Source organism: Sminthopsis crassicaudata, chromosome 1 (assembly GCF_048593235.1).
Source record: "Sminthopsis crassicaudata isolate SCR6 chromosome 1, ASM4859323v1, whole genome shotgun sequence".
Classification (NCBI taxonomy): domain Eukaryota; kingdom Metazoa; phylum Chordata; class Mammalia; order Dasyuromorphia; family Dasyuridae; genus Sminthopsis; species Sminthopsis crassicaudata.
This window is the reverse complement of record NC_133617.1, coordinates 591,923,651-591,936,428: the sequence shown is the minus strand read 5'-3', so window position 1 is coordinate 591,936,428 and position 12,778 is coordinate 591,923,651. Positions and strand designations below refer to the sequence as shown.

General features: G+C 36.5%; 1 protein-coding gene across 3 annotated transcripts in view; it reads left to right on the top strand.

Annotated features, from left to right (window-relative positions):
- Nucleotides 1-12,778, top strand: part of RGS7BP (regulator of G protein signaling 7 binding protein) — a 195,803-nt gene that overhangs the window by 81,313 nt on the left and 101,712 nt on the right. For all 3 annotated transcript variants that reach the window (XM_074282415.1, XM_074282414.1, XM_074282416.1), the window contains exon 3: nucleotides 1,145-1,275. In XM_074282415.1, coding sequence (XP_074138516.1) covers nucleotides 1,145-1,275 — 131 coding nt within the window. The remainder of the gene's footprint in view (nucleotides 1-1,144; nucleotides 1,276-12,778) is intronic.

The following is a 12,778-nucleotide window of genomic DNA, read 5'->3' as shown; positions in this document are numbered from 1 at the left end:
CTCCTTTTTTTCCCTTTTCTCTCCCCACTATCTTTGTTCCTCTTCCTTTTTTTTCCTACTTTTCCCCTTTCTTCTCCTTTCCTTTCTCCCCTCTCTCTTCTCCACTTCCTCCACTCTATTCTTCTGTTCTATTTACAAAAAAATATTTTACAATTAAGACAAACATGTTGCAGATAGTTGACCATAAGGGAAAATAGTCTATTAAGCACTTTAACCTTGGTTCAAAGCAAATTCATGCCTTCATTTTCTAATCATCTTATTTTAGAGGAACTTTGTGTTGAAAAGCTTCATAATTATTTTCAATTAAATTAAATTTAACACGAATTTTTTAAGTGTCCAAAACACTAGGGATACACGAAAAATACAAGAGACTTTGTCTTTTAGTGGCTTCCATTCTCTTAGAAGGATACATTTGAGCAAATATCTAGTTTTTATATACATATCATAATTTGAGGAAGGAGAAATCACCAAGAAATGGAGAAATCTAGAAAGACTTCTTGTAGGAAGCTGCTGAACTAATCAATGAAGGAAAGTAAGTATTTGGAGGGAGAGATGAGAAGGGAATACATTCCAAGTCTGGGGGAACAATTTGTGCCAATGCACAGAGGAGAAAGAGATGGGATACCAGGTTGTGGGAACATCCAGTAATTCAATTTAGCTGGAAGGTATATGAAGGGAAATAAAAGAGAAATACAGCTTAGAACAGTAAAGTAGGCTCCAAAACTTGATTCTGCTTCATTAGTTGGGATAGGGGCAGGAGAAAGCATCTTCACAAGAAGTCAATGGAAGGCTAGGTGATTTTTTTAGGATTGGGTTTTGTCTTTTTTTCCATGTTCATAAATATATGTTGACAGACTTAGAATGCCTGGGTACTTAAGTTATTTAAAACCTTTATGATTTTAAATTTCCCATATTACAGCTGGGAGAAAAGAAACCCTTGGGATGCTTGTTTAAGGAGCTGTTAGTCAGAAGGGCACTTAAGTGAGAAATGTGTCAGCAGTTATTTGTTTGCAAGGCTGGCTACTATAGATTAAATGCTTTCAGGAATCCTCCTTGTGTAGCACTTCTCTCTGGAGTGAGACTGAAGTTTGATAAGTGAATCCTTAAGGGTATTAACATCTTTCCACCTTCTTTTTTGTTACAGCCCTGAAGATGGTGAGATACATCCAGAAATCTGCAGACTTTATATCCAGTTGCAGTGCTGCTTAGAAATGTACACCACAGAGATGCTAAAATCCATATGTCTGCTAGGATCTCTTCAGTTTCATCGGAAAGGTATCTCATTTTCCAAATTATCAGAAATGCAGATGAATTTGTTACTAAAATATAAACCTTCAATATGTGGTATCATTTCAAATCACAGACCCTGTAAACTGTGATGGAGTGTATCCTAACCTTTGCTAATCATAATTATAAGATTACACTATCAGTGAAGGGCACCAGAACACATTGGGAAGAGAGCTAAATTATCATCCCCTACAAGTATACAACCTTATATATAAATATACTGATTATTTGGGTCAAAAGCCCCCAAAAGTTGAAATAATTCTTTGTCTTCTTTCTCCTATCACCATGTATATAGACATAGACATAGCCCCATTAATAACATAAAATGTTCATAGATTTTTTTAGAGGCGGACGTGCCATATTTCAGAATTGTCTGTATCATTTCAGGATAAATGATATACATGTGACACAAAAAAAGCAATAGAACAAGGAGTGATGGCTAAGGAAAAATGTGGAAGATTCAGCATTCTTTCACTCAGTCATCTATTTGACAAATATTTTAGGATATTTAAATGTAAACTAGAGCAAGTTATTGAGAGAAATTACAAGAAATGAACCCCTTGATTATACCTTCTACCCAGAAAACTATCCCCAGATTCAAGTCCTAATTTCAGTCATCATCCACTCAACTCCAAAGATTTTTGAGCCTCTGCCTTTGTCTCTTTTACCAAATCAGTAAGAGGACACATTCGCAAAAGACACTTGATTAAACAACATAGGGAAGTAAAGGCAAACCTCACATATAAAACACACATATGCACACATACATGCACACAGAAGTATGTTTTCCCATGGAGTCATATACCACCAATTGTAATAAAAACATGAAATGTGCAACTAAGTACATTCTTGGAAGAGGTACAGTGGAGTGGCAAGAAGAGTAGAATTAGACCCAGGAGTCTATAAGAAATGATGAACAGGCTGATTTCAGGAAAATCTGGAAGGACTTACTTGAACTGATGCTAAGTGAAGTGAGAAAAACCAGGAGAACAATACAGTAACAAGAAGATTATGTGATGATAAGCTGTCAGGGACTTGGCTCTTTTCAACTATGAGGTGATTAAAAAATAAATAAACAAACAAAAAAAACCAAAAAACAATTCCAATAGAGTTGAGATGGAAAGTGCTATCTACATCCAGAGGTAAAACTATAAAGACTGAAAGTGGATCAAGGCATAGTATTTTCGCCTTTTTTGATTGTTGCTTGTTTTTCTTTTTTTTCTTTCTCATGCTTTTTGTCTTTTGATCTGATTTTTCTTGCACAGCAGGACAAATATGGAATTATGTTTAAAAGAATCGCACATTTTTAACCTATATTGGATTGCTTGTTGCCTTGGGGAGAGGGAAGAAAGGAGAGAGAGATAGAAAAATTTAGAACAGAAGGTTTTGCAAAGGTGAATGTTAAAAACATCTTTGCAAGTATTAGGAAAAAGAAAATACTACTTAAAAAAGAAAAAAATATATTTTAAATTCTAATTATTTTCTTTCTCTCTCTTTTTTACCTCCCCCCTACTCAAGACAGGTTATACATATACAATCATTTTTAACACATTTCCATATTAGTCATTCTGGAAAAGAAAAATCAGAACAAAAAGAAAAAACCACGTGAAAGAAAAAATAAAACAAAGATGAAAATAGAATGTTTCAATCCACATTCAGTCTTCATAGCTCTTTCTCTGGATGCAGATGGATCGCACATGTTTAATCTACATCAGATTGCTTGTTGTTTTGGGAAGAGGAAGGAAGGAGACAGAGGGAAAAATTTTAGAACACAAGGTTTTGTAAAGGTGAATATTGAAAACTATCTTTGCATGTATTAGGAAAAAATACTATATAAAAAAAGAAAAAAATTAAGTTCCAATTTTTTCCCTTTTTCTCCATTACTTTGCCCATCTATTTGAATTTTCTATCCCACGTCTATGCGAATTTTCTTGGATCATTGTATTGCTGAGAAGAACTAAGTCTGTCATAGTTGATCATCATATAATCTTGCTGAACTACATACAATGTTCTCCTGGGTCGGCTTTCTTCACTCAATGTCCATTCATGGAAGTCTTCCCAGGCTTCTTTTGAAATTAACCTGCTCGTTATTTTTTATACAACAATAATATTCCATTACATTCACATATCATAACTTATTCCTCATGGCTATTCCCCAGTTAAGGGGCATTCACTCAATTTCTAATTCCATGCCACCAGAAAAAGAGCTGCTACAAACATTCTTGCATCCTTTTCCTTCTTTTATGATCTCTTTGGATACAGACTCAGTAGAGACATTGCTGGATCAAAGGGTATGTACAGGTTTATAGCCCTTGGGCATAGTTTCAAATCACTCTCCAGAATGGTTAGATTAGTTCACAACTCTACCACAAGGCATTAGTGTCCCAGTTTTCCCATATCATCGCCATCATTTATCATTATATTTTCCTGTCATCTTAACAAATCAGATGGGTGTGAGGTGGTACCTCAGAATTGTTTTAATTTTCAAGGGGAAAATGGAATGAAGAATGAGTGATTTAGAGTTCTAGCTCCTAGGACCTGGGATCATTTTCCATTTCCCCCAGTTCCAGCTTCTCACTGGTTGTAGAAAATGCACTTTCTGTTCTATATCTTCAATTCTCTTGGTTGGGCTGTTCTCTTAAAGTTCTATACAATACCCACACAGGCTTTTCCCCATAGCCATACCTCCCACAGCCACATCTATTCAGTTTTCAAAAAGCCAGCTCAGGTCATTAGGCTGTTTTTTTTAATTGCTTTCATTCTACCTTAAATCACTCCTTAGACTCAATCTGGTGTTTGAGGTTATGCTAAGAACATTCTCTTTGAGATGTCTTTCAACTCTTGTCATGCCTCTGGTTGCTGACCCAATGTCATGGGTCAGCTCTGGAATTTTACTGAACAAGACTGCAGAGGATGGTGGAGTTAGTGGCTACTTAGTCTTCATTCCTACCATCAAAAAAAAATCACTGTTTTCCCCACAAAAGCATAAGAGATAGTCCCTACCAAGATCAGTTCAAACAAAGAGCGATCAGTGGTGGGAACATGGGGAAGAGAAGTCATGAGGAAGAAATGGGATGTGACCTGCATGAAGAAGGATAATTAGGATTTGAATAAGAGGAAGGGTAGTCTAGGGATGAAGAGGAAAGAGAAAGGACTGAAGGGTTATTGACAGGAGCAAAGGTCTGAAATAGAAGAGAACTTGATGGTTTGAAGACTGAGTGAAAAGACCTTCCTATACATAGAGGGATTTGTATTGAGGAGAAGCTGAAAATAAAATTTTAATAGGTAGATTAGAATTATATTAGAGAAAGTTTTAAATGCCAGTTGATAAACTGTATTCATAGTTTGTGGGCATATGAATATAAAGAAAAATATTCTATAAAACATGTCAAAATATTTTAAATGAAAAAGAAATTCCTCAAAGTATATATAGTGGGCAATTAGGGAACCCAGCAGATAGAGTACAGTCAGGAAAAAGTCTGACTCTGGAAAATTCATCTTCCTGAAGTCAAATCCAGTCCTGAGACTAGCTGTGTGACCCTGGACAATCAAGTCATTCAGACTTCAGAAATTATGAAAGAATTTAGCTGTAGGACTGATGGGGAGATCCATGGGTTCATGGGTTCCTAGGCCAGGGCATACGGCAAGGCCCACAGGGCCTTGGGATGCATTTCTAAAGTCCATGGTGGTGTAGGGTGGTGTTGGGGAGAGAAGCCTGAAGGTACAAAAATTGAGCAGATGGTAAAAGTCTGGTGGTCCTTAGGGAGCAATGGCAGCGCAGATGGTCAGGCCAGGTGGTCCTCAGTCTTAATGGAATGAGTGCATCTGGTGCCTCTCTGATGAACTGTTGTGAGCAGCTATGTCCACCTTGTAGCTGGGGGGCTTGAGAAGCTTAGGCTTGTAACTGCTGGGGAAGAAGGAAGGGCGTAATAGGAGAAAAGGGAGTGCTCTGGGTGTTTTAGGGTGAGGGGGGAGAGGAGAAATGGTAGCTGAGTAGGGAACAAAATGTCCATGCTGACAAGTCCTACATGTCCTGGTGGATGGCTAAATGGAATGAAGCCTGGTCTGGGCAGCTGGGGTCCTGCCAAAAATAGAGGGACAGGGTAAGGGTTGAATCACCCTTCACTCAGAAATCTCCACTCTGGAATAAGTCACAAAGCTGCAGAAATGTGTTATTTCCTTCCCCCACTCCCTAGTCTTCAGAAGAAGAACCTTTTTCACATATAAGGAGAAAGTTTAAGGAAGAAGGCTTTCCATCAGTACCTACATATTGACAGCAGCTATAATCAGAATCTTCATGTTCAAACATAAAGGCCCCATGAATAGATATCTATCTATCTGTGTGGGTGTTCATAGGCTCAGCAATGAGGTTCATACTTCAAACTGGCTCTCCATTAATGTCAGCATGAGGTTTATCTCACTGGAGAGAAACATCCAGGACTCTCTATCTGGGTCACCATGTCAGTGTGGACCCTTTAGTGGAAGTCTCCTCCCAGGCCAACTGAATGTCTCTGTAATAGAAAATCTGGTTGTGGCAAAGAGGCACATGAGGTGTCAGAGACAAATGAAGCAAATGAGGCTGAAGAGTGGGGAGCAATTCCTTCCTGGGTGCATTTTTGGCATGAAAGGTTTAAAAGAATGATTATCGAAATTGTAGTTAGGGAAAGAAATGAGAATAGTCTTCTGGTGGTTGAGCAAAAATGATTTATTTAGCAAATTAAGTCCTTATTTAATAACTTCTAAATTAATTGTGGTAAGCTGCATTTCCCTGACTCAGGAACTCAGTACAAACTCCAAGGAGTGCCATTCATTACTTAAAAAAAAAAGTATTGTTTTCCAATTTCTTCCTGATACAAGAAAGAATTTAAAGGGCAATCATGTGGCGCTTAATTTTTTTCCCCTTTCTCAACCCAACTTTCCCTTAATGCTTCATTTATAGTAAATCAAACCATCATTTTAAGTTCACTATAAAATAATAATAAAAATAAATAAAAATAATATGAAAAGGGACATCTGAGATCATCCAGTTCACAACCAACCTGCATCTCACCCTTAACCAGATCTGAAGGCTTTCACACTTACTTTCTCAGGCCTCTAAGATATTTTCCCCTTATTTCAGGTGTCAGTAGAAGGTTGACAATGAGGACAGAGGACAGAGGATAACTGTGAAGTACAGCACTATATAAATGTTAGTTATTATTGTTTGATGGGAATCAGAGAATGAACAAGAAAAAGATATCACCTATCTGAAGTTGAATACTACCCAAATTCCTAGGGTCTTCCCTCTACTAATTTAGGCAGCATAGCTCACTCACCCATTTATTGCATTTTCTTGAATTGTCAGGGCTCCCAGAATTCATCACCCAATTGATGACCAACCTCCTTCTAAATCTCTTTAGAGGTTCTATTTAACAGTCTGTTACCGGACCCATATTTAATATCTTTCCAGCTTGGTAGGCCAATTTTTGTAATCTATTTCTTGTATTCCACTGACCATGGTATTTGAGAACCTAGAAAAAAAATTAAGCCCCACATGATTGCCCTTTAAATTCTTTCTTGTATCAGGAAGGAATTGGAAAACAATACTTTTTTTTAGTAATGAATGGCACTCCTCAGAGTTTGTATTGAGTTCTCTGTGCCACAATAAGACAAATAATAGGAATTTAGTGGAACATAAATGAATTTTTTTTAAAGTAAAAATTTCCCTGGTATGGGAAGCTCTATATCCTTTGTTCCTTTAGACTGGAGGAAACAGAGCACTAGGGAGTTTAACTTATACTTTAAAAATCTAGAATATACTAAGAAGGCTGTAAATATACTTCTATTTTTAAAAAATCACTTAAATTCATTTTTTCAGTTAACATATATTCCTCTCTCATTAAATAAAAATATGAATAATTATATTGTAATTTTAATTGTGATCATTTTGAATTTATGTATTTTATAATGTTGGACTGTTTGAAAATTACCCTAATGAGGTCACCTAAAATGCTTTGGCCTTAAAACTAAGTTTGGATCCATACAAACCTTTCTACTTGAGAACTGGAGGAAGTGAGTGTAAAGTTAGCTTTCTCACTGTGGTTTTCTTGCTGGGTGATGATGATCACAAGAGCATGAATTATTATTTTTTAAGGTTGTGATAGTACAAAATACATATATTTACATCTCTTTTACTTAAAGGGCAAGTATCTATGATTTCACCTATATGAAACAAAGCCAATTTAACAGTAATGAGGCAAAAACAGCCTGTTAACACTTAAAAAAAAAAAGGTATCACAAAAGTACAATGACTAAAGCTTTTATGCTTTATTTAATCATATTTATAATAATTATATATGTATAATTATAAGTATAACCAAAGCTTAAATTAATTATTAAAGCATATGGCATTAAAATTTTTATTTAAGGCTCTTTGAGCCCTTATTGTCTCTTTACTGGTTGACTACATCTTAGTGTAGCAATGATTATTCTTGCCCCAATTGCTTGAAGGTCAGGGGTGTTACATTTCTACCCTTTCCTTAGTGTTCTATAAAGCCCTTGGGAGATTGGGGATGGAATCCCTCCTTTCTCTGTCATTGGTTCAAGATCCTACTAAATTGTTCCAGGTTAGGAATCTAACCCCCCCCCCCAGTTCTATTTAACTATTTAAGTTACCTAAGCTTTTATAAAGAATTATTTTCTACAAATGTACAAGAATAAACATACCATCATTTCCCAGTCCACCCATACTACAAATCCATGTGTATCCCCAAAATACTTTGGATTCTAAAAAGAGCAGGTTCACAGCTCAGCTCGGTTCCACCAAGTTCCAAATCCTAAATCCTCCCTGGGTTGTTTCTGTGCATCTCAGTTTCTCAAAGTTTTCCTGCTTGTCTGCCAGCAACATTTAATTTGGAATTCTGGTTTTCAAGTTCCCTATGGTTCAAGCTTTCAACTTGGGGATCTCATTCCTGGCAGCTAAAATTGAAAAGGACAAACAAAACAAGACCAAAACTCCAACCTCTTTCTTGGGGTTCACAGAGCCTAAAGAAAAGGGGAGGCAATCCTTTCCCTACTATCAACCCACACTCCCTCAACTCCAATTCCCTCCCTGCCCTGCTAAGTTACCACACCTTGCCCCTTGCTAAGAGAAAATAACACCTTCCCTGCTGAAAAGAGAGAGAAACTGCCTCAGTCAGGCAGTTCCAACTGCACTGCCACTAAAAAGAATCAGTTCCCACCCACATAGTGGTCCAACACAGAATGTCTCCCATATAGTGATTCTCACAAGAAGGAGGTCCCAGGTGATGCCTCCATCTTAAGAGGTCTAGGTATACACCAAAGCCCCATTACATTAATAAACTAATTTCTAAGTCAACAGCAGATTAGAAGTAACTAATCAAAAAAAGAAGATGTTAAGGGTAACACTTTGAGAGTGAGTAAACGTTAAAGTTGACAACCTAAAATGAAAGACTAAAAGTTACCTAAAATCAAAATAGAAACTCTAATCTATGACAATAGGCACACATTCTTAAAAGTTTAATGATGTGAATATATTCAACATAAATGGCTGTCATCTTCATAAGCATTAGAAGTATTACTGCATTGTAAAATAGTAGTGATTTATTTTCATAATGATGACTCATCAAGAAAATGTTAAATTCCATAAATGTGCTAAATTTAATCTTAACAAGTCAAGGAAAATTTTATTTTAAAACCATTCCCATTTTAAAATGAACAAAACAGAAGTATTTATTGGCAAAGATCTGAGTTTCTTTTTTTTAATTTTTTTTATTTTAAAATCATTTCCATCAAAAAATGAATTTTTTTTAATATTTAAAAAAGATAGACCTTTAATGGGTACACTGTTGGATGAAGACTTAAGAAAATCTAGGTATAAATATCCTCTCTGACAGTTACTATAAGCTTTTTGAACCTTTTATTCCATTTTCTATAAAAATGATGTTGAAAAAGCAACTATTTCTTACTAGGTCATTGAAGTATAAAATGAGATAATATAGGTAAAGCACCATATAAATGCTAGTATTATTATTTCCCTAAAATGCCAGGTGCTATTATTATATATAGAGATTCCCTTAATCAAACTGGTGCTTTTCTGAGAATGAAAAATACCACCTTCTAGAAACATAGAAAACTCAATGAGGTTTCTAATGCCCAATTTTCTGTTTAGATGGCCCTCACTTTTATCCTTTTGGGATTAACAATACATAAATACATATAACTTTGAGCCTTTGACTTTATGGATATTTATAACATGATGATTTGGATCATTTGTGTTCTTATTATAATAAAATGAAGTGTTTCCATAAAGGAGATTGTATTTTGTCCCTCTCAGAACTATTATAACCCTCTCATACATTTTAAAATTTTCTTTTAAACCTTAAAGAATGTCTGGTTGTTTTAATGATTATAAATATAAAAGCATATCATTTTATTTTGTCTCCTGTTTATAGTAATGAAAATAATAGTTGATATTGATATCATACTCAAAGGATAATGAAGTATTTCCCATGTATCATTTGGGGACAGCTAAGTGGCACAATGAATAGAGTAACTTGTTTTAGAATCAGGAAGATCAAAGTTCAAATCTGACCTCCATACCAATTACTACATATGGGTCCTTGAGCAACTCAATCTTGGCTTGCCTCATTTTCTACAACTGTAAAATGGGGATAATAATAGCATCCACCTCCCAAGGTCATGTTGGAGATCAAATGAGGTAACAACTGTAAAGTGCTTACCATAGCACCAGGAACATACTAGATGCTACATAAGTGCTCATAGTTGTTTTTGTTCTATTCAGTCTAAACAGCAACCATGTGAGACAAATATGGCAAGTTCTCATTTTTTAGATCTAGGAAACCAAAGTTTAGAGAGGTTATGGAGTCAAATTTACCTGCTTTTTAAACAACATGTTCTTCGCATTTTATGAATTGTCCTGGTAGGAAAATTCTGTAAAGAACCGAAATCTGAACAAGGCTCTCGCTCACAAAATCTCTTGAACTTAGCAAGCACAGGAATGGCAAGGAGACTGAATATATCTAGCAAAAATAGGAGCAATCATCATGTGAAATATAGCAAGGGGAAGCAGTATGTTTTCATCAAAATTGTTTTCTGAAGTTGTTGAAGGCAGACCAGAAGATCTGAACCGTGAAAGATCTTAGGATTTTATGGAATGGACTTAATCAACTACTTCAATTTAATCAGTTCAGCGTTGCAGGGACAATTAAACTTGCCAGCCTTTCTCCCATACTTCACGTTTTCCTGGCCTTATGTTTGCTGCTTACCCATTTTTGTGGCCTTCCATCAGATTTGTGACCTTAATGAATAGCATAGAAAGTGGGATTTGGAATTATCTGTCATGAAAATAAAGTTTGTCAAAGTCCCTACAGGGCAACTGGTTGGCACAGTGGATAGAGTGCCAAACCCGGTATGAGAAAGACTCATCTTCCTGCGTTCAAATCAAAAATCTTACCAGCTGTATGACCCTGTGTATGTCACTTAACCCTGTTTGCCTCAGTTTCCACATCTGTAAAATGAACTGAAGAAGGAAATGGCAAACCATTCTAGTATCTTTGCCAACAAAATCCCAAATGGGGTCACAAAGAGTCAAATATGATAGAAAATGATAGAATAACAACAAAAGCCCCTAAAATTAATGAAGCTATAAGTATATATTGAGCCATTTCTTTTCAATCCTCACATTTCTCATGATTAAAGCAATACTTCAGAAGATGCATGTTCATTAACATGACCACTTTATGGAAATAAATTACAATTCCTTTATTTCTTGGGAGAAAGTTTCATGAGATCTCGGGGTAAAAAAAAATATAAAACATTTTCTAAGTTATAAATGAAGTATAAGTGATGTTTGTAATCAATTTTATATCAGGCAGGTATATATAAAAAAGATAGTGATGGAGAATGTGGTGGGATGGGTAGTGTGCATGTGTGTGTGAAGAAACAGATGGCCTGTCAGTTTCATCCAGTCCTTTTTGTTCTCATGCCTAAATTCATTTGCATGTCAATTGAGGAGAATCATGGGCAGTGAGAAAGCTTTATCACTTCAGTTCCAGAATATCTCCTACGAAATGTTAGAGGATATTTGTCCCTGAAATTGGGTTTTGGAGGTAAAAAAAAATTACAACCAGCAATTTATCAGGCATTAAAATGAATTTTCTAACACCAAGTGAATAAATACCTGAGTCCAAGGATCTATTTGTTGGCTCCAAGACAGAGATGCTCAAAAGAATAGACAAAATTAACCCAAAGTCTTTTGCAAGTTTTTGCTGGTTGCCGAAAGAGAGCAGTCTTTGCTGGCCGTAGGCAATGCACTAAGCTACCCTGTCCTTGTCAGTGAGAGGCCTTCCAGAGCTACCATGCTGTAGCAGAGAGAAGCTGGCCTGCAGAGGCTTCATAAGGGGACCCCAGAAGGTAGCAGCGTGGCCACCAAAACATCAGTTGGGTTCCCTAGCCAGACTACACAAGGATGAGCTAGGATATCACACCCAGCAGAGACAATAGAACACCCCCCAGAGACTGGAGATTTAGTGCCCAGCTCAGAGAAGCGTAAAGACAGATGATAAAATATAAGGTGCCCTGGCCATCTGCCCCTATATCTATGCTCTCTGTTCAAAGGTATTTCCTTTGTATGTAGGCCCTCCAAATGTGTTCCCTGGTCGTGTATGTTCTTTATGTGGATGTGATAACCTGTGAAAGAACATATGCCATGTTTTTATGAGGAGCTATCTTTATTATTTTATATATTTTACCTCATTTGCTGTGCTATTTAATTAAATGCTATTTGCTTTGAATTCATACATTAACTGGCTGGCTAATAAAAATACACACATTGTTGAGGGCCCATTAGCTATAATTTGAAGTAGATGCTGACCCAGAGAGTGCTTCAGACCAGAGTTTTCTAGGAACCCATATGGTAGGGGACTATAAAGATCATTACTAGTTTTTCCTGCCACTGTTCTTTTCTTATTGCTACTAAGTGAACATGTCTACAGTCACTGGCTAGATCTCCCTGCTTATTTGTGTAGTTTTCTAGTTCACATTCCTGTCCTCAGAAAAACATTGCAAACATCAGCTGGTGTCACTACTATCTGTTCTTTCTGGTAAAGTGTCATTGGAAACTGGAGAATAACCTTCTGTCTGTTCCCAGAAGCCTGCATGCATAATAATATGTACCAGATCTATTCCTGACTGACAGGGCAGCCCTGATTGAGAATGATAGGCGAGCTTGTCACCAGTGCCCATGGATGGCAGAAATCAGTAGAGGAAGAAATGAACTCACAGACTACAGCACAGGGATATTACAATGCAAGAGAAGCCATGGGCGAGGGGGGGGCAAGGAGGGATTAAGAGATGCAGCTTCTTCAGGACATTCAGAGGAGGGTGGTTTCTAATTCATAAATGTTGAGGGGGGGAAAAAACTTGGAAAACTTCAAAAAATAGAATCTTTTACTAACCAGTTGAATTATTA